The sequence below is a fragment of the Papio anubis genome, chromosome 4 (genome assembly GCF_008728515.1).
Source record: "Papio anubis isolate 15944 chromosome 4, Panubis1.0, whole genome shotgun sequence".
NCBI lineage: Eukaryota > Metazoa > Chordata > Mammalia > Primates > Cercopithecidae > Papio > Papio anubis.
In genome coordinates, this window is record NC_044979.1 from 143,539,228 (window position 1) to 143,560,562 (window position 21,335).

The 21,335-nt window shown below is 45.7% G+C and overlaps 1 protein-coding gene across 9 annotated transcripts in view; it reads right to left on the reverse strand.

The window, feature by feature from the left end:
* The window catches only part of WIPI2 (WD repeat domain, phosphoinositide interacting 2), a 46,925-nt gene extending 26,711 nt beyond the window's left edge, over positions 1-20,214 (reverse strand). For 6 of the 9 annotated variants that reach the window (XR_002520894.1, XM_009202566.4, XM_003895697.5 and 3 more), the window contains exons 1-3: positions 19,907-20,206; positions 17,232-17,285; positions 11,233-11,315 (exon numbers count right to left, since the gene is read on the reverse strand). Coding sequence is in view for 8 of the 9 variants with exons in the window: in XM_009202566.4 (XP_009200830.1) it covers positions 11,233-11,315; positions 17,232-17,285; positions 19,907-19,980 (211 nt within the window). In the remaining variant the exon portion in view is untranslated. Of the gene's footprint in view, positions 1-11,232; positions 11,316-17,231; positions 17,286-19,906 lie in introns of all 9 variants that reach the window. The other 3 variants (XM_003895696.5, XM_003895695.5, XM_009202565.4) reach the window with 1 other exon arrangement.
* Positions 20,215-21,335: the final 1,121 nt, after the last annotated feature.

Sequence of the window (21,335 nt, forward strand, 5' to 3'; positions counted from 1 at the left end):
AGAACAGTTAAGAAAATCTACAGCTGACACTGTACTTAATGGTGAAGACATCTAAACTCTTCCCATTACGACCAGAAACAAGGCAAGGATACTCCCTCTCCCTACTTTGTGCTGGCGAGTCTCACACACTGCAGTGAAGCAAGAAAAAGAAAGAAAGGCACAAACATTAGAAAACAAGACGCCAAACAGTCTCTACTGCCACCTTAAGGAATTTATAGGCAACTATCTAATACATGAATTTAGCAAAGTCATAGGATACAATATTAAAATATAAAAAATCAATTATATGTTTAGGCCAGCAGCAAACTGGAAAGGTAAATGAATTAATTTTCTTTTACGATACTGTCAAAATCCAAAGTGTTAGAAATAAATTTTACTGAAGATGTAAGACCTCCATATCAAAAAAAAAAAAAAATCATAGAATATTACCAAAACAAAATTAAAAAGAGGTAAATAAATGAAGAGATTACCATGTTCATGGACTGGGTATTCAATATTATTAACGTATCAACTCTCAAATTGATCTCTAGGTCCAATCCCATCCCAATCATAATCCCAACAGGCTTTTTTGCAGACGAAGTGGATTTTAAATTTTATATGGAAAGAAAAAGAAACTAGAAAATGCAAAGCTATCCTGAAAAAGAACAAAGTTGAAGACTGACACACAGACCATTAGAAGAGAACACACAGCCCAGAAACAGACTCTCAGGTATAGGACTGTAAAGCACCAAAGCAATCCCAGGGGGGAAGGAAACTCTTCTCAACAAATGATGATGGAATAGGAATCCATTAGGAAAAAAATAACCTTGATTTACACCTCACAACATACATGACAATTAATGAGATGGATTACTGGCTTAAATATAAAAACTTCAGCTTTTATGCATAGTGTTAACTATATAAAGCTTTCACAGAACACACAGGAAAACACCTTCCTGACTCTAGGGTAGGCAAAAGTTTCTTGGACACGGCCTAGAAAGCAAAAACCATAAACGGAAACAAAACAAAACAAAACAAAAACCCATAAATACATAGGACTGCATCAAAATTTAAACCATTTGCTCAAAGAAAGAAAACAGGCAAGCCACAGACGAGGAGAAAATAGTCACAAAACATATCTGACAAAGGACTACTATCCAGAATATGTAAAGAGCTCTAACAACTCTATAATAAAAAGATAAACAACCAAACCTAAAAAGCAACAAAAGACTGGAACAGACATGTCACAGAAGAAGATATACAGATGGCCAACAAGCACATGAAAATGTTCAGCATCATTAGTTACCTGAGAAATTCAAATTAAAACCACGAAGATATCATTACACATACATCAGAAGGGCTAAAAAGAAAAAAACTAATAACATCAAAAGTTGGTGAGGAGGCTGGGTGCTGTGGCTCACGCCTGTAATCCCAGCACTTTAGGAGGTCGAGATGGCCAGATCACTTGAGGTCAGGAGTTCCAGGCCAGCCTGGCCAACACGGTGAAACCCTGTCTCTACTAAAAATACAAAAATTAGCCAGGTGTGGTGGTGAGCATTGTAATCCCAGCTACCTGGGAGGCTGAGGGAGGAGAAACACTTGAACCCCGGAGGTGGAGGTGGTTGCAGTGAGCAGAGATTGTGCACTGCACTCCAGCCTGGGCGACAGAGAGAGACTCTATCTCACAAAAAAAAAAAAAAAAAAAAAGTTAGTGAGGACGTAGAGCAATCAGAACTCTCATACAGCACTGACGGAACCACAAATGGTATAGTCACTTAGGAGAAGGTTATGGGGGTTTCTTACAAAACTAAACACATACCTACCCAACAATTCCACTACAATATTTATCTAAGATAAGTGAAAATATGTGTCCACTAAAAGACTTGGATGAGAATGTTCACAGTAGCTTTGTTCATAATAGCTAAACTACAAAGAGCCCAGATATCTGTCATGAAGAGAATACATCAACGACTGTCATATATTCACATACTGGGGAAATGAGACAAGATGTGGATAAATCTAAAAAAAATGCAGAGCGAAAGAAACATCATCAAAAGAGTAGATGCTCCGTTCATATCAAGTTCTAGAAAAGACAAAACTAATCTATAGTAGAAAAAATCAGAACACTCGTTGCCTCTTGGGGAATGTTGGCAGAAGGGAGCTGAGACTGGAAGGAAGTATGAGAGAACTTTCTGGAGTGATGGTAAACCTTGATAGGGTTTCAGTTCACAGAGATGCAGGCATTTGCTAAAGCTCACAGTGTTCACTCAAGATACATGCATTCCACTGCAAGTACATTTTACCTTACAAGAAAAAAACAAACATTGAACTCTACTCAGTATTGAGGAGAAATGTACTGATGCCCATCATCTACCTGGAAACGCCCACACAAAAAATACAGCCAGGTGTGGTGGCTTGTCTGTAATCTCAGCACTCCAGGAGGCTGAGGTGGGAGGATCATTTGAGCCCAGGAGTTTGAGATCAGCCTGGACAACACAGTCAGATCTTGTCCCTATAAAAAAAATCGAAAATTTAGCTGAGCATGGCGGTGCACTCCTGTAGTCTCAGCAACTCTGGAGGCAGAGGCAGGAGAATCGCTTGAGCCCCGGAGGTCAAGGCTGTAGCAAGCTATGATTGCACCACCGCACTCCCAGGCGGGCAGCCTGGGTGACAGAGCTAGAAGCTGTCTCAAAAAAAGAAATAAAAGTAAAAAAAAAAAATCGATAGGGGTGTGAGGGTGTGTGTGTGTGTGTGTGTTAGGACAAGTATAGTAAAATGTTAAGGGAAGGGCCAGGCACGATGGCTCACGCCTGTAATCCCAGCACTTTGGGAGGCCGAGATGGGCGGATCACAAGGTCAGGAGATCGAGACCATCCTGGCTAACACGGTGAAACCCCGTCTCTACTAAAAATACAAAAAAGTAGCCGGGTGTGATAGTGGGCGCCTGTAGTTCCAGCTACTTGGGAGGCTGAGGCAGGAGAATGGCGTGAACCCAAGAGGCAGAGCTTGCAGTGAGCTGAGGTTGCGCCACTGCACTCCAGCCTGGGTGACAGAGTGAGACTCGTCTCAAAAAAAAAAAAAAAAAAAAGTTAAGGGAAGACTCTAAGTGGTGGATACACAGGTGTTAGCTGTAAAATACTTTCAACTTTTCAGTTTGAAAATTTCCTTTAACAAAATGTTAGAAAGGAAAATGATGTTTTCAGTTGCTTACGTGCAGGTGCTAAGAAGGTAATACCACCAACCATCATTTGGAAATGGTTTTCCTAAAATGTTAATGGGAAAAAGCAGAGCTTTCAGAATGTTTTAAACAGGGATGGGAGGATGAAGGCAGAAAAGCTCTTTTTTAACTGCAAATATTCACAAAAGAGAACAGTAAAATGAACCTCCATATACTCACCACCTAATCCAACAAATATTAACTTTCCACCATTTTGCTTCAACGATTTTTTCTTTATTGAAGTTTGGAAGAGAAGCTCCTTCCGACACTCACCCTAAATGCTTCAGAGTAAGCTCCTCTACATAAGAAAGGACACAGGCAAGCATCCTTCCCAGCCCCTGAATGCAAGGGAGGGATTCCTTACATCCAATACACTCCAAGTACTGAAGGTAAAACACGACCCCAAAGTATTAGAGGACCACCTTGGGAAACGTTTTATGTACATGCCGGGAGTAGGAAAAACCCTTTTTAGCATTTAGAAGCCTTACAAAAAAAGACCAATGCATTTGAGTATATAGAAATTCAAGACTTCAGAATGGTGAAAAGAATCATAAACAAGGTCAAAAGGCAAATGACAGTCCAGAAGAAAAATATTTGCAACCCCTAACAAATGGCTAATTTGCTTTAAGTCATTAGGAGATAAATAACTCAACAGAAAAACAGGCAAAGGGCAGAAACAGGTAGTTAAGAAAACAACAGCAGCAGCACATGACTGCATGGAAAAAAAAAAAGAACTCAGTTGGAGTTGATTTAAGAATTATAAATAAAGCCTGGCACGGTGGTTCAGGCCTATATTCTCAGCACTTTGGGAGGCTGAGGCAGGTGGATCACTTGAGGTCAGGAGTTTGACACCAGCCTGGCCAACATGGTGAAATCCCATCTCTACTAAAAAATAAATAAAAAAATTGGATGAGCGTGGTGGCACATGCCTGTGGTCCCAGTTACTAAGGAGGCTGAGGCAGGAGAACTGCTTGAACTCGGGAAGTGGAGGTTGCACGCAGTGAGCCACCTCCTCCTGTGCGGACATGGGCAGCAGCAGAGGCAGGCCAGAAACTAAGTGTCAGGGCCAACCGCAAAGACCAGGTCTCCGTGGATAAGTGGATGGGCTTCATGAGTCTCTATCACCGCTAAAACCATATGATAAACACTGAGTGTTCTGGGGGAAATAGATCTATAACTCTCATCACATTTACACGAGTCAGTAACCAAAAGTAGGAGAGGTGGCTCTGCAAAGGGCAGAGATGAACCATCAATCATTCTGGAGTGAACACATTTTTGTCATTACTTAAGACTAATAGGCCAGGGCCAGGAGCAGTGGCTCCTGCCTATAATCCCAGCACTTTGGGAAGCTGAGGCGGGTGGATTACCTGAGGTCAGGAGTTCGAAACCAGCCTGGCCAACATGGTGAAACCCCATCTCTACTAAAAATACAAAATGTAGCCAGGCGTGGTGGTGCATGCCTCTAATCGCAGCTACTTGGGAGGCTGAGGCAGGAGAACTGCTTGAACCCAGGAGGCAGCGAGCTGAGATCTTGCCATTGCACTCCAGCCTGGGCGATACAATGAGACTATGTCTCAAAAAAAAAAAAAGAAAAAAAAAAAACAACTAATAGGCCGGGCACATTGGCTCATACCTGTAAGCCCAGCACTTTAGGAGGCTGAGGCAGGAAGATGGCCTGAGCCCACGAGTTCAAGACCAGCCTCGGCAACACAGTGAGACCCCAACTCTTAAAAAAAAAAAAAAAAAATTAGCTGGGCGTGGTGTACCTATAGGCCCAGCTATGTGGGAAGGGGGAAGATCACTTGATCCCGGGAGGTTGAGGCTACAGTGAGCCATGTTGACACCACTGCACTCCAGCATGAGTGACAGAGCGAGACCCTGTGTTTTAAAAACGCAGTAGTAGTAGTGGTGGTGGTGGTAACAGCCATAACACAAAAGGATGCACTTCGCAGTGACACTGAGTTCTACAGACCAATCTGACTGGATCTTTTCAGGAATACACCTTTCAGAAAGCAACCTACTTTTATATATTGCTAGTACTTTAGGTTTGCTGCCATTTTTCTACCATATTATTTTAAGATGCTCTAATATTTTTCTATTACACTTCACATACAGATGAACTTTCTTATTTTTTATTATTTTTGAGACAGAGTCTTTTCTGTTGCCCAGGCTGGAGCGCAGTGGCACAATCTTGGCTCACTGCAACCTTTGACTCCCAGGTCCAAGTGATTCTCCTGCCTCAGCCTCCCGAGTAGCTGGGATTACAAGAGCGCGCCACCATGTCTGGCTAATTTTTGCATTTTTAGTAGAGGCAGGGTTACACCATGTTGGCCAGGCTGTTCTCGAACTCCTTACCTCAGGTGATCCACCCGCCTCAGCCTCCCAAAGCGTTGGGATTACAGGTGTGAGCCACTGCACCCGGCCCAGATGAGCTTTTAAACACATAAATATACATGGAACCCGCATACCCAGAACAATCACTTTCCACTAAACTGAAGTACAAACCTGGCTCAGCCCTCCCATGAAATAACGGTGGACAGTGGATCAGGCTGCTAGGTGAAAGACACCATAAAAATCAAATGAAAGCAAAGAAACCAGACTGCACAGATGTACTGACTCAAGATGACATGTCCCAGGACACCGGTGCCAAGAGGCATTCAGGCTGACACTAAGAAAGGCTAAATATGGCAGGGTGTGGTAGCTCACACCTATAATCCCAGCACTTTGGGAGGCCGAGGCAGGCGGGCCATGAGGTCAGGAGATCGAGACCATCCTGGCTAACATGGTGAAACCCCGTCTCTACTAAAAATATACACACACAAAAATTAGCTGGGTGTGATGGCGCTACTGTAGTCCCAGCTACTCGGGAGGCTGAGGCAGGAGAATGGCGTGAACCCGGGAGGCGGAGCTTGCAGTGAGCCGAGACTGTGCCACTGCACTCCAGCCTGGGTGACAGAGCGAGACTCCAACTCAAAAAAAAAAAAAAAAAAAAAAAAAAGACAAAGGTTGAACGCAAACTCCAGTGATCTCCAGGGTCAAAGGCCTTGCTTTTAGCACTCATTCTAGGTGGCCTTAGCCACCGTTTCTGCCAAACTTCCCTCCTAGAGATTGCCTGACTAAAAGTTAAGAAATTAATTACTTGATTTAAAAAAGAATGTTGCTTTTTGCTTCTGCTGGCGTGGTTTATAGCTGACAACGATGAACCTCCTGGAGTGGGAAGGGAAGAACGAGGCCATGAGATAATTGCTTGAATCCACTTCCATGTGTGCCTGCGGCTCCGCCAGGATGCAAGGTAAGAGCCCAGCATTCCATCACCACAGATTTACGCCAAGAGACGCTCGTGGTTTCTCCTCTGTAGGATCCATTACTATAAATCTCACTGAAATTAATATTCCAACCAATGCACCGCCTGTCAAATAGGACTAACATCAGAAAGCACCATTTCTCAAACCTTAAGACGTAGATGATGGCCCGTAAAGTAAATGATTAGTTTCTTGGCAAAACAGGAAGGTTTGATAAAAGGTGTTATATGTCAACGGCCTCGCTTCCATAATCAACGCAGGCTCTAATCACTTTTGCTGAGCTAAGGAGCAATCTGCTTGTGCTGGGTTTCAGAACTGAATGTTTATGAGATCTGTTTTCCTAGCTCAGAAACCAGCTTAGCAAATGCAAAGAAAACACACAGTGCAGCTTTTGAAAAAAGCCAACTTCTAAACTTTTGTGATCTTTTACAAATAATAAACCGATATCCTTCATTTATTTTGCCTAACAGTGTAGGATATTGTTGTAGAATATTTTAGAGAAAAGAGACCACATTTTGTGCATTATGTATATTCAAAAAACGAGGACGACAACAAAAATGCACATGGAGAGAGAAAATGATCACATGAGAGGCTGGGCGCGGTGGCTCACACCTGTAATCCCAGCACCGATCACGAGAGAGGCCGGGCGCGGAGGCTCACGCCTGTAATCCCAGCGCCGATCATATGAGAGGCCGGGCGCGGAGGCTCACGCCTGTAATCCCAGCAATGATCAACGAGAGGCCGGGCGTGGAGGCTCATGCCTGTAATCCCAGCGCTTTGGGAAGCTGAGGTGGGAGGACTGCTTGAGACCAGGAGTTCAAGACCAGCCTACGCAACATAGTAAGACCCTGTTTCTACAAAAATTACAAAAAAATTAGCCATGTGTAGTGGTGCGTGCCTCTGGTCCCAGATAGGAGGCTGAGTGGGGAGGATCACTTGAGTTCAGGAGGTCAAGGGTACAGTGAGCTATGCTTATGCCACTGTACTCCAGCCTGGGTGACAGAGCGAGACTCTGTCCCCATATATATATATGTATATGAGGCGTCCATAAACAATGAGCAAAACCTATCTGGCAGCTTCTGCAACTTTCAAGTCCGAAATGATAACACCGATAGTAGAAAATCTATCTTCCAGTACTGCTTGACCAAGCTTTTGTGTGTGTGTGAATTTTCTTTTCTAAGTAAATAAAAGAAGAACAAGTAGTTGTCCATCTTGTTTTTCTCTAAGACCAGCTCTGGCTCATTCTTTCTGTAACAGCCACAGTGAGTGACAGCAAAGATCTGATTTTATGATGGACTGTTAAAGAGTTTTGAGAGTAGAAGTCAATACCGAGTCTGAACTAAATACTGAGACATGAAGAAATATTCTTTCTTGTGAGTCTACCTACAGAAAAATGCTGGAAAACAATCTTGACATTTCACTTAGTAGCCGACCTGTTTTCTAAGAGACATTATCTTATCTACTAAAAAAAAAAAAAAAAAAGGATGTGAAAGAGAAAAGACAGATAACATTCTAGGAATAGAACAACATAATAGCTTCAGTTTATAGTATTAACCCTTGCCAGGCGTGGGGGCTCACGCCTGTAATCCCAGCACTTTGGGAGGCCGAGGCGGGCGGATCACAAGGTCAGGAGATTGAGACCATCCTAACGCGGTGAAACCCTGTCTCTACTAAAAATACAAAAAATTAGCCGGGTGTAGTGGCGGGCGCCTGTAGTCCCAGCTACTCGGGAGGCTGAGGCAGGAGAATGGCATGAACCTGGGAGGCAGAGCTTGCAGTGAGCCAAGATCGCGCCATTGCACTCCAGCCTGGGTGACAGAGCAAGACTCCGTCGCAAAAAAAAAAAAAAAGTATTAACCCTCAAAACATTCTTTGTCCATTTCATTATCTATTTTTAAGGGCCAAGGTTCACTCAGAAGAACACAGAAATTCATGCACCTACCGTACCATGTTGGCCAGTAAACATCCACTCTTTATTTTTATTTATTTATTTATTTATTTATTTATTTATTTATTTAGTTTTTTGAGACGGAGTCTTGCTCTGTCACCCAGGCTGGAGTGCAGTGGCCGGATCTCAGCTCACTGCAAGCTCCGCCTCCCGGGTTCACGCCATTCTCCTGTCTCAGCCTCCCGAGTAGCTGGGACTACAGGCGCCCGCCACCTCGCCCGGCTAGTTTTTCGTATTTTTTAGTAGAGACGGGGTTTCACTGTGTTAGCCAGGATGGTCTCGATCTCCTGACCTCGCGATCCGCCCGTCTCGGCCTCCCAAAGTGCTGGGATTACAGGCTTGAGCCACCGCGCCCGGCCTTTTTATTTATTTATTGAGACAGAGTCTCACTGTCACTGAGGATGGAGTGCAGTGGCACAATCTTGGCTCACTGCAACCTCTGCCTCCTGGGTTCAAGTGATTCTCGTGCCTCAGCCTCCCTAGTAGCTGGGATCACAGGTGTGAGCCACCATGCCTGGCTAATTTTTGTGTATTTTCAGTAGAGACAGGGTTTTGCCACATTGGCCAGGCTTGTCTTGAACTCCTGGCCTCATGTGATCTGCCTGCCCTGACCTCACAAAGTGCTGGGATTACAGGCCTGAGCCACTGTGCCCGGCCAATATCCACTCTAAAAGATACTATCAAGACATCCCATTTTGTTCCACTAAAAATCTCTGGGAAATAAGGCACTACAAGTCAGTAACTAAACTTCAATTTGAGGAAAAAGAAAGACCAGGTTTTGGCATTCTTCCACTCTTTCTAAGCACTGGCCCCCAATAGGGGAAAAAATATTCTGTGTGTTTGAAAACAGATGACTATAGTGACTCCAGCAACAATTTAATAGCACAATTCAAGTACTTCATCTGGATCTGGACTGAATAGATGGTTTAGTTATTCATAAAAGCCTGGAGACAGGGCTGCCCTCCACTGCAGAAACCCCCCATGGGGAGCAATCCTGTGTGCCTCACGTGAAGGCAGCCAGGTGGCAGGGCTTCAGGAAGGCGGGTGGCACCTGGGATAAACAGTCCTGGTTCACACCTATGTTATCACCCAGATCACATCTCCCAGCCTCCATGGCAGAAGAAAGGCTTTTTTGGAAGATTTAGTAAGCACCAGTAGGCAAGTCTAAGGACAAAGAAAGGAGTAAAACCTAAGCCAGCCAGCAGGAGCCATGAGTCAGGGACGCGGATCATGTAAATTCTGCTGCCCCACTCTCTCCCTGCAAAGGGCCTGGGTACTCGCTCTTGGGGGCAGCAACAAGAAAGACACTGCTGGGGAGAATCAGACACATCCCCTCACGGAGGTGAAGGGCACCTGCAGGCTCACCTGCAGAGAGGAGGCCAGGGCCCAGGAGGGAATCTGAAAGGCCCCACCTGCTGGCGGGCCAGGAGAACGCCATAATTTCAAGTCACCAGCACAAGTTCAGAATTGCTGGAACCCAGGGGAGACAGAGGGTGTGGTGAGCCAAGATGGCACCACTGCACTCCAGCCTGGGCAGTAAGAGCGAAACTCCGTTTCAAAAAAAACAAAAAAGACTGCACAGAACCTACGCACACACAAATAAGCACAAGGAGGACTGGAGAGTGTGCCCAGGAGGGGTGGATGTCAACATCCTGGCTGTGATATTACACTGGGGCATTGCGAGATGTTACCATTGGGAAGAACAGGATAAAGGATGCAAGGGACCTGTATTATTTCCTACAACTACATGTGAATCCATAAATATCTTAATTAAAAATTACACATGTGGAAAGAGTCCAAAGCTTCCCGTCACAGTCTCCATCATGGGGTTTACTCAGCAAATACCATTTTTGCACACTGTTAAGTACACATATACATAATCTCTAACCCCCGCAATAATCTTATAGATGTGCATTATTTCTGTTTTGCAAAAAATAAAAGAAACTGAGGCCCAGAGACGAAGGACTCCATCTACAACCACACAAAATATGACTGAGCAAGAGGCCAAAGCGCATGGCCTCCCGCTGTTCCATGCGCCTCTCTAACATGTGGGCCACTTCAAGGCTGTAAAATGCCAATGTGAGAAAACAAATTGTTCCTACAGGGGCTGTAAAATTTTCAATTTTCTGGAAGCCCTTTATGATAGTAATCTAGACGGTTTAAATGGCATTAAAAAGGGAGACAAGTCAGCTGGGCGCGGTGGCTCACGCCTGTAATCCCAGCACTTTGGGAGGCCGAGGCGGGCAGATCATGACGTCAGGAGATTGAGACCATCCTGGCTAACATGCTGAAACCCCATCTCTACTAAAAATACAAAAAATTAGCCGGGCGTGGTGGGCGCCTGTAGTCCCAGCTACTTGGGAGGCTGAGGCAGGAGAATGGCGTGAACCTGGGAGGCAGAGCTTGCAGTGAGCCGAGATCGCGCCACTGCACTCCAGCCTGGGTGACAGAGCCAGACTCTGTCTTAAAAAAAAACAAAAAACAAAAAACAAAAACAGTGGGGGGAGAAGTTACAGACCAGTACATGTGGTATGAGCTCACGTACTGAAGACCCTCGTGAACACAGCTCCCTCGGTATCTGCACTCCTATGTAGGCAAATGCATAGATCGGGGCAGAAAGCTACAGGTATCACCAGTTGCCACCTCTTGGAGAGATGAAGGCAGAAGCAGAGGACTGGTCAGAGGGTGTTTGGACTTCAACCACAGTGTCTGAATTTTAGACCGCATTCCAATTCAACTTTTTTTTTTTTTTTTTAAAGAAGGGGAAAAATAAAGCAAACACTTACTGCATTCATAGATCTGTTCCAGCTTATCCACAGAAGAAAGGGAGAAAAATTTATAACCGGACTTACTACCAACAGCTAGGGACCTGCAAAAAAGCCAAATTCAGAAATAAGAGCTGATACGTGCAGTGACAATGTAGATAACTAGCTCCCACACTCCCAGCGATTTCCCAGCAAGTTCCCCTCATGCTCACCACAAGTCAGCACAGAGCAAATCATTTCATACTGTTTGTATCAAGTGCTTGGCACAGGAAGATGCCACAAGGTCAATAAAATACAGACAATATTATTACTTAAATCCTATAAAACTTTTCTGAGGCTGGATGTGGTGGCTCACGCCTGTAATCCCAACACTTTGGGAGGCCGAGGCAGGAGGACTGCTTGAGCCCAGGAGTTCAAGATTAGCCTGGGCAAAATACTGAGACTCCATCTCTACAAAAATAACAATAAAAATAAAACAATTAGCTAGGCATGGTGGTGCCCTTGTAGTCCCAGGGAGCTACTTGGGAGGCTGAGGTGGGAGGACTGCATGAGCCCAGGACTGGAGGCTGAGGCTGCAGCGAGCTAAGATCGATCCTGCTACTGCACTCCAGTCTGGGAGACAGAGCGAGAGACTGTCTCAAGAAAAGAAACCAAGAAACTTTTTCTGGAGCTCTAACATACAGCATAGTAACTGTAGTTGATAATACCGTATCATGTACTTGAAATGTGCTGAGACAGCAGATCTTAAGTGTGCTTATCACAAAAACGTAACTATTTGAGGTGATACATATGTTAATTAACTTGACTGTGGTGATCACTTCAAAAGGCATGTGTATATAAACATCACACTGTATACCTTAAACAGATACAATTTTAATTATACCTCAATAAAGTGGAGGGAAAATTAAAATAAAAATACCAAAAAACAAACTCTATACAATTTTAAATATAAGTTTGGGATATAAGCACAAGTAATCAGCCTTACTGTTTCCCTCGAAACATACTGGGGTTTCTCAAGTGGTCTGATATATACACACAGTATACGTCAGAGTATGAGAGTTAAGCAAGCTGGTCAGGTGCAGTGGCTCACGCCTGTAATCCCAGCACTTTGGGAGGTCAGGGGGCAGACTACTTGAGGTCAGGAATTTGAGACCAGCCTGGCCAGCATGGCAAAACCCTGTCTCTACTAAAAACACAAAAATCAGTCAGGCATGGTGGTAGGCACCTGTAATCCCAGCTACTTGGGAGGCTGAGGCAGCAGAATTGCTTGAACCTGGGAGGAGGTGGCTGCAGTGAGTAGAGATTGCGCCACTGCACTCCAGTCTGGGTGACAGAGCGAGACTCCATTAAAAAAAAAAAAAAAAAAAGTTAAGTAAGCCAATTTTCTAAAATTTTTTTTTTTTTTTTTTTTTGAGACGGAGTCTCGCTCTGTCGCCCAGGCAGGAGTGCAGTGACGCCATCTCGGCTCACTGCAAGCTCTGCCTCCCTGGTTCACGCCATTCTCCTGCCTCAGCCTCCTGAGTAGCTGGGACTACAGGCGCCCGCCACCATGCCCAGCTAATTTTTTTTTGTATTTTTAGTAGAGACGGGGTTTCACCATGTTAGCCAGGATGGTCTCGATCTCCTGACCTTGTGATCCGCCCGCCTTGGCCTCCCAAAGTGCTGGGATTACAGGTGTGAGCCACTGAGCCCGACCTAATTTTCTAAATTTTAAACAAAGGTATTTACAATCGAGGTGGACGCAGGCATCTCTCTGTGCTTCTGCAGGCCTTTAACACCCGTGACTCCATCCCCTATGCTGTGCCATGGCTGAGCAGTGGGTTGGAAATGAAACAGACTCAAAAGCTACCTTAGAGTCTGGAATCAAAGGCCCCATCGTTGGCTTACAAGGAAAAAGCAGAGGACTGGTTTGATGGCCTTGCGTTTATGATTCCATATTCATCACCCAACACCACCGCTTCTGCAAGGAGGCTCAAGGAACCCACAGTTCAGCAGTCCCTCCCAGCAGGGGCCTCAGGGACACCACAGAAGGGGTTTCCTCATCAAAAAAGTGCCTCTCCAGAACCCAGCTGACCAAAGAAAGCAAAACAAGAAGCAAGTCCAGCAAGCAAAAGAAAGATGAGCGAATGAGCAGGAAGCACTGGGGTATGGAGGAATCAGATACCAGGATCACTTTTAACATCTGGGAGAACATGAAAACGAGTAGGTAAAACAGAAGGCTGAAACAGGGAAAGGGGATGTTTCACACTGAGTATTTGTACCCCAAGACAGGATCAGGGCTATTTTAATGATCATGTCATTATATTACAAACTTGAGATTTACAACTACTCTTTCACATATATGTGGAAGAAATGTATTCCAAGAAGGGAGTTACTGTAATCAGTATTAATCTGTAAAATCACACTGATTCATCTTAGAAGTATAAAAAGAACAGAAACAAAACTCTACCAGCTCATATAATTTTTCCTCGCAAAATTTTTTTGCTTTACTATACTGAATTAGTTGTATCAATTGTTTCATTAATGAAATAATTAGGTATTATTACCTGTAAATATTTTGAAAATTAATAAAAGAACCAAGAAGAATACAGTAATATCCCCAGGCTAAAAATAAAACAAAATCTCAGCAACCCAGAACTTTTGGGAAACTGATGTTCAGGAAAATATTTTCCAGATAACTAAGGGTTACTATTTTAAGCATGACTCCCGCACTCCCAATTTCTGATTAAAAAAACAAATTGTTCTTAAATTGTATACCTTCCTGCGTCCTTAAAACAAGGGAAGACAAGTTCTTTTGAGTTGAGGGTTTGGTATCAAACAGCCAGACTGTAGTGCTGAGTTTATTTTATTTTATTTTTTGAGATGGAGTCTCGCTCTGTCACCCAGGCTGGAGTGCAGTGGTGCGATCTCAGCTCACTGAAACTTCTGCCTCCTGGGTTCAGTCAATTCTCCTGCCTCAGTCTCCTAAGTAGCTGGGATTACAGGCACCTGCCACCACCATGCTCGGCTAATTTTTATATTTTTAGTAGAGATGGGGTTTCACTATGTTGGTCAGGCTGGTCTCGAACTCCTGACCTCAGGTGATCCACCTGCCTCAGCCTCCCAAAGTGCTGGGATTACAAATGTAAGCCACCATGCCCGGCAAAAGTTTTTTTTGTTTTTTTTGTTTTTTGAGATGGAGTCTTGCTCTGTCGCCCAGGCTAGAGTGCAGTGGCACTATCTCAACTCACTGCAACCTCCGCCTCCTGGTTCAAATGATTCTCCTGCCTCAGCCTCCTGAGCAGCTGGGATCATAGGCACCCACCATCGCACCTGGCTAATTTTTGTATTTTTAGTAGAGACGGGGTTTCACCATCTTGGCCAGGCTGGTCTCAAACTCCTGACCTCGTGATCCACCTGCCTTGCCTTTCCAAAGTGCTGGGATTACAGGCATGACCACCGCACCCGGCCTAGATGAGTATGTTTAAAGAATGGTATTAAATATAAATGTGATTGATATTTTTGTCTCAACATCAACAATCAAGTTCTACAACCCTTTGGAGATTTTGCCTTAAACAATTTCAAAATTGACCTGACCATAAAATGGCAGACATATTAACGGGAGAGGCAGAGCAACAGGTAAGTATGAGATTTTTCCCTAATACACAGTTTTATTGCCAAAAAGTGTTTATTTATTTATTGTTAAGTCAACAGAGTGGGTTTTTTTTTTTGTTTTTTTTTTTGAGACAGGGTCTCAGGCTGCCACCCAGGCTGCAGCGCAGTGGTGTGATCTCGCCTTACTGCAGCCCCAACCTCCTGGGCTCAAGGGATCTTCCCATCTCAGCCTCCCGAGTAGCTGGGACCACAGGCGCGTGCCACCACACCTGGCTAATTTTTGTGTTTTGTGTAGAGTCGAGGTCTCCCCATGTTGCCCAACCTGGTCTTTAACTCCTGAACTCAAGGGATCTTCCCACCTTGGCCTTGCAAAGTGCCAGGATTACAGGCGTGAGTCACTGTGCCTGTCCCCATCAGTGGGCTCTTTCATTGACAAAGGGGAAAACTAGCAAATCATAACCAAATATGTATTGGTTCAATCCCCCATTTTGCCACTATTCCTCACCTTCAACTGTGCCTGGTGCCCAAACCCAGAGACCAGACCTGTCCTTTGCCAGGGAAGGACAGAGTCACTGCATTTTAAACACACTTGAAACCCATCCTCCTCATTTCACACCTGCACAACTCCGCCTCTGGAGCCCTGGACTGCCCATTCCCGAGCCTGTCGGGGATTCTGCAGTTTAAACTACGTTGGTTCTCTGCTTTCTTCACTAGCAATTTTAGATCCCACTTCCTTTACCACTCGCTAGCTTCCAAATTGGCTAATATCGCCTTTCTCATTCTTTCTATCCTATGAATTTAAGCCTTTTAAAATATCTTTTTGAGGCCAAGGGTGGTAGCTTGCGTCTGCAATCTCAGCTACCCAGGTAGGAGGATCACTTGAAGCCAGGAGTTTGAGACCAGTCGGGGCAACAAAGTGAAACCCCGTCTCTACTAAAATAAAAAATTAAGAAATGTTTAAAATTAGAAAATATATTTTTTTGGCATTTTACTGATTAACATTTTATTAGGGTCTGGGGATGGAACCAAAATAAACGCTTATGTTTGATCCATCATTTTTAACTGAAAGTCTCTGTCAATGAATTGAAACTTGAACATTCAACATCAAAAAGACAGTGACTGCCACTCAAAAATGAAGATGTGAGTCAGATTTTTTGCTTTTCTTCCTTTTCTCCCCCATCCCTAATTGTCAGTCCATAAAGATTCTCCTTCTTCATCCTCTTTGCGGAGAAGCCATACTTGATTGCGAGCTTAGGTGGATACAGCCCGACACTGTAAACCAAAAGCAACCTCAACTGTAGTTGCCAGCCCAGACCTGGTAGGGCCTGGTAGGCCCTGGTGCCGTCTCTTTTAGGGCTATGGACAGCCCACCCCTATCCCCGCTCCACCTCACATCCTCCACCTCCACATCCCTGCAGCCTTTCCAACTCATCAGTATCCCAAGTAGAGCTCTCTCCTCCTTGGCTTCTTCACCACGATGTTATCACATACACTTGGAACCCAAGCCAGAAACTGGGTGACATCTAAGTTCTCCCTTGGCTGCAGGACGCATGCCCTGTGGGTCACACAAGTCCTGACGGCGAGTCAGTCTCCTTCTCACTGGTCACTGCTGTTGGACAATATCTTCCTAAGTCACCCTCTGCCCTCCTCAAACATATCCTTTGCAAAACAGGCAGAATGACTTAAAACTTTAAGGGTGAAGGATCTTAAAAACCATCTTTAGGCCGAGAACAATGGCTCATGCCTGTAATCCCAATACTTCGGAGGCCGAGGCAGGAAGATCGCTTGAGGCCAGGAGTTCAAGACCAGCCTGGTCAACACAGCAAGACCTTGTGCCTACAAAAACTATAAAAAAAAAAAGAATTAGCCAGGTGTGGGGCTCATGCCTGTAGTCCTGGTTTCTCGGGAGGCCGAGGCAGGAGGACCGCTTGAGCCCAGGAATTCAAAGTTGCAGTGAGCTATGATCATTATAATTGTGCCACTGCACTTCCAACTGTGCAACAGCGAGACTCCATCTCAAAAACAAAAACCCTTGATTTACAGATGAACCAAGAGAACAGAGCAGTACCTTCCTAGGACAATGAGCATAACCTAGAAGAGACATGGTGGAAGAACACAACAGGTTTCTCCTACTGTCTCCAGACACTTCATAACATCCATTCTACAAACACAAGACTTGGAGAGTCAAGTCCCTTTCTTCATTCCATCCCTTTTAGACATGGTGTTTAAAACAGACATTGCTACATCACTAACTTCCCACAAGCTGTGGTGTCCACTGGAAAAATGCAGTCCTTGGTATTTCCATTTCAAATTCAAGTGATCCTCTGCCACTTATTAACTGGTTCACTTCAATTTCAAAAAGCCAAAAAGTCCTCTAACATAAGCCTTCCGAGGTGATACTTTTAGAAACCAGGGTTGGAACTAACCAGACAACAGCGCGACGGCCAAGACCAGCTGCTCTTGATGCCCTTTTCACTTCTCTAGGTAAAAAAAACAAAACAAAACAAAAAACAGATGGTAAAAAACAAATAAAATGTATGCACACTTTTAGGACAAGAATCATGAAAAAGTACGACATTGGAAATCATATTACCAGTACAAGGAGAAAGGCAGGACAGTTATAGTTTGGCATGTAACGAATACAAAAAGAATTTAAAAGACAAAAAAAAGGGAAATGATCCTATAACATATATATATTCCAGTAAGTGAACTGGCTTCCAAAGTTTCTCACTCAATACAGTAAATGTGAGTTCTAGATGGACATTCTTTCTCTTGCTAAAAATTGTGCTCCTCAATAAATTCTAGAGATTAAGAAGGAAAAGGTATAAGCCATAAAAGCTGTCTCCGGGAACTTCTATTTCTTCCAAGTGTAGATTTAAAACAAATTACAGTCATTTTAGCCCAGTCAACTTCTAGTATAATCCTAGCTTACTATTCATTCCAATTTAGGTTTACACTACATCAAGGTCTCTCTGGCAAGTCAAAGTTATGAAATCTCAAAGTAACAGAAATTTCTTGAACTGTAATAACTTCAGGGAGCATAGAGAAGTGGGTAAGTGTGAAAATGTCCTAGTTCAGGCCAGAGTGACACTCTCCTGTGACACAGGGAACATGGCAGTCCAGCTGAAGTAACAGCAAAAGAGAATGCTTTTCTATATTTGATTTCATTCTGACAGAAATAATTAATGAAAAACTGAAAGAGTGGCCGACAATGTTTTGGAAACTCTCTAATTTATACATGGCATAAACCCCTTTACTACTACCATTTCTTACTAGTCTCCAAATACTGTGGGCTTGGGCTTAAAAGCGAAATTAGAATTGGGTTGTGATGTCCTTTTCCCTATCTGGATTAAGATAGTCTATTACACTTCAACTGCAACAGGTTGTCTGAATTGTTTGTTGTTCTGGCTTTTGGTCACACAGAACACTACAGTACTTGGGAGTTTTAATCTTTATACGTTGTTATGCTATTATTTCTAAATTCACTGTCTTCAGAATTCTACTCTGTAAATAGAAAAAAAAAACAGCATGGCAGAGCAGAAAGAACACTGGAAGAGAACTCAGGAGGCTAGATTCTACTCCTGCCCCCACTCCACTATTAACCAATTCGAAGACCCAGGCCAGCTTGGAGCCTTTCGGAAGGATTTCCTTATCTCTAGTGGGATGAGGTGATTTGCCCCTTCCGATTATCAATGCAGTCCCACTGTGCGACTGTCTTCACAGCTTTGGTGAGCTGCTATTGAGCGCCTCCTGTACACCACTCACTGGGTGTTGGCCATTCTACAGTTCACTTTTAATTTCCTAAAGAGTCTCATTTTTTGCTTTCTTAATTCCACTCAGCTAGTAACAACTCAATCAATGACTTAGTAAGATGCCAAATGACCCACTCCTCCTTCTCTTTCCTCACTTCCTGTTACTCACTTCCAAGATGGCTCTCCTCCCTGCCAACCCCATAACTCATCCTTCTCTCTCCAGAAAGCTCGCTCATCTATTAACCATCCCCACAAGCCCTCCTCCCAGGCAGCATCCAACCCGTATCAGTGTGGACAAACACCGTTCCGAATGCATGGGCTGTATGGGCTGGCCTTAAGGCCTTCTCTTGCCCAGAGGATGACCCGCCCCGTGGAGCTCTGAGACTCCTGGGGCACTGGTCTGTAACGCCTCTCTTGGCTCGGTTTCTCCCTAGCTAGGTCAGACACCAAGGTTATTGCTAAGTTTGTTACTTGCTGCAGAAGACATCAAAGTTACCTCCCAAAAAGAACAGTGAGGGCCGGGCACGGTGGCTCACACCTGCAATCCCAGCACTTCGGGAGGCTGAGGTGGGCGGATCACTTGAGGTCAGGAATTCCAGACCAGCCTGACCAACATGGTGAAACCCTGTCTCTACTACAAATACAAAAAAGTTAGCTGGGCCCAGGGGCGCGTGCCTGTAGTCTCAGCTACTTGGGAGGCTGAGGCAGGAGAATCGCCTGAACCCAGGAGACGGAGCTTGCAGTGAGCTGTGATCGCACCACTGCACTCCAGCCTGGGCAACAGAGCAAGACTCCGTCTCAAAACAAAACAAATCCCAAAAAACAAAAACAAAGAAAAAAAAAAAAACAGTGAGAAACGAAGAAAAGAAAATCAAGAGAGAGAGAAGGGACCTTAAGACGATGAAGAGACAAGGAGAAGGGCCTGATTCAAAGGAGAGTGAGTGGGAGACGCTGAGCAAAAAGCGGGCAGAGAGGAGAGGAGAGGACGCGACCCACTCCCAGCGCTCCACAGGCGGCCAAGACAAGTCAAGCCCCAAAGTTCGGCCCCAACTTTGCGAGAAGTAGTGAGGTCTGAAGCCAGGGGGCCTCCCCGCAAGACGGTGAAAGCAGGTCCCCTCTCCACCACCTCTCCCGCTCCGGGGCCGCAGCTCCAGGCCAGGGCCCGAGGGTCTCCCTGGAGGGCGCCCCTCCCTGCGCGCCCCGGGCCCGCCCCCTGGGACGCCTCTGCCCGCCTTGGCCCGCAGGCAGGCCAAGCCTGCGACCCCGCCGAGCTTGGCAGCGAGGCCCTCCCCCTAGCACGGGTCCGACCGTGGCCTCACCCCGACCCAGACCCCCGACCCCGGCCTTACGTGATGTCCTGGTTAAAGTTGGCGAAGAGCAGCTGGCCGGCGCCGGCCTCCCCGCTCTGGCTCGCCAGGTTCATGGCTGGGCGCGCGGCGAGTGGGCCCGGCCGGGGAGGGCGCGCGCGCGAGGGCGGGTCAGGCTGCACTCAGGGTCGGCGCCGGGCCCCGCTAGCCGCCTGGGTCGCCGCCACTCGCCGCCCTAGGATCAACCGCCGCCTCATCACGTCCCCGCTCTTGTTTATGCTCCGGAGCCGGGGCGCCCGCTGCGCCTGCGCGCCCCGCCCCCGCGACGCACGGCCTCGCGCGGCGCAGTCGCACTGCGGAGGCCCCGCCCCCTCACCTCCTGCCTAGGCTTGGGTTCCGGTGGATCACGCACGCGTGGGGACGCGTTGGGGCCCGCGGGGTCCGGCTGAGGGCGTGCCGCGGCCGCGCATGCGCATGGGGCAGAGCGGGCGGGAGTGTTTTCTTCGTACCCTCCTCTTAATAATACTCAATGGCCCGGCACGGTGGCTCACGCCTGTAATCCCAGCATTTCGGGAGGCCGCGGCGGGCGGATCACCTAAGATGAGAAGTTCGAGAGCAGCCTGGCCAAAATGGTGAAACCCTGTCTCTACTAAAAATGCAAGAAAAATTAGCCGGGCTTGGTGGTGCACGCCTGTAATCCCAGCTACTCGGGAGGCTGAGGAAAGATAATCGCTTGAACCCAGGAGGCGGAGATTGCAGTGAGCCGAGTTCGTGCCACTGCACTCCATCCAACCTGGGCGATACAGCGAGACTCTGTCTCTAAAAAAAAAAAAAAAAAACCTCAATGGGCCCTCCATGTGCCAATCACTGTGCTGAATGCTTCTGCGCATTACCTTATCATTTTATTATTTTTAAAGACAAGGTCTCGCGCTGTTGCCCAGCCTGGAGTGCAGAGGCTCAATCACAACTCACTGCAGCCTCAAACTCACAGGCTCAAGCGAGCCTCCCACCTCAGCCTCCCAAGTAGCTGGGACCACAAGCACATGCCACCACACTCTGATAACTTTTAAATTTTTTGTAGAGATAGGGGGAGGGGCGGGGGGTCTTACTATGTTGCCTAGGCTGGTCTCGAATTCCTGGCCTCAAGTGATGCTCCCACCTTGGCTTACCAAAGCCCTGGGATTACAAATGTGAGCCACTGTGCCCGGCCACATTATCTTATTTGATGCCCATTACAATCCTATGTAGAGAATAGTACATCTTTATTTTACAGATTTGAAAATTGAGGCTCAGAAATAATTATTTGCCAAGCACTAGATCTGAGACTGGAAACGTCCTTGTTTCTCTGAGGTCCATACTGTCTGGGTTCCTGGGACAGAATCTTCCCTTAAATTTATTCATTCATTCAACAGTATTTAGGACGAACCTCTCATGTGAACTAAATAGGCCTCCTCCTTTCCCTCAGAGAAGT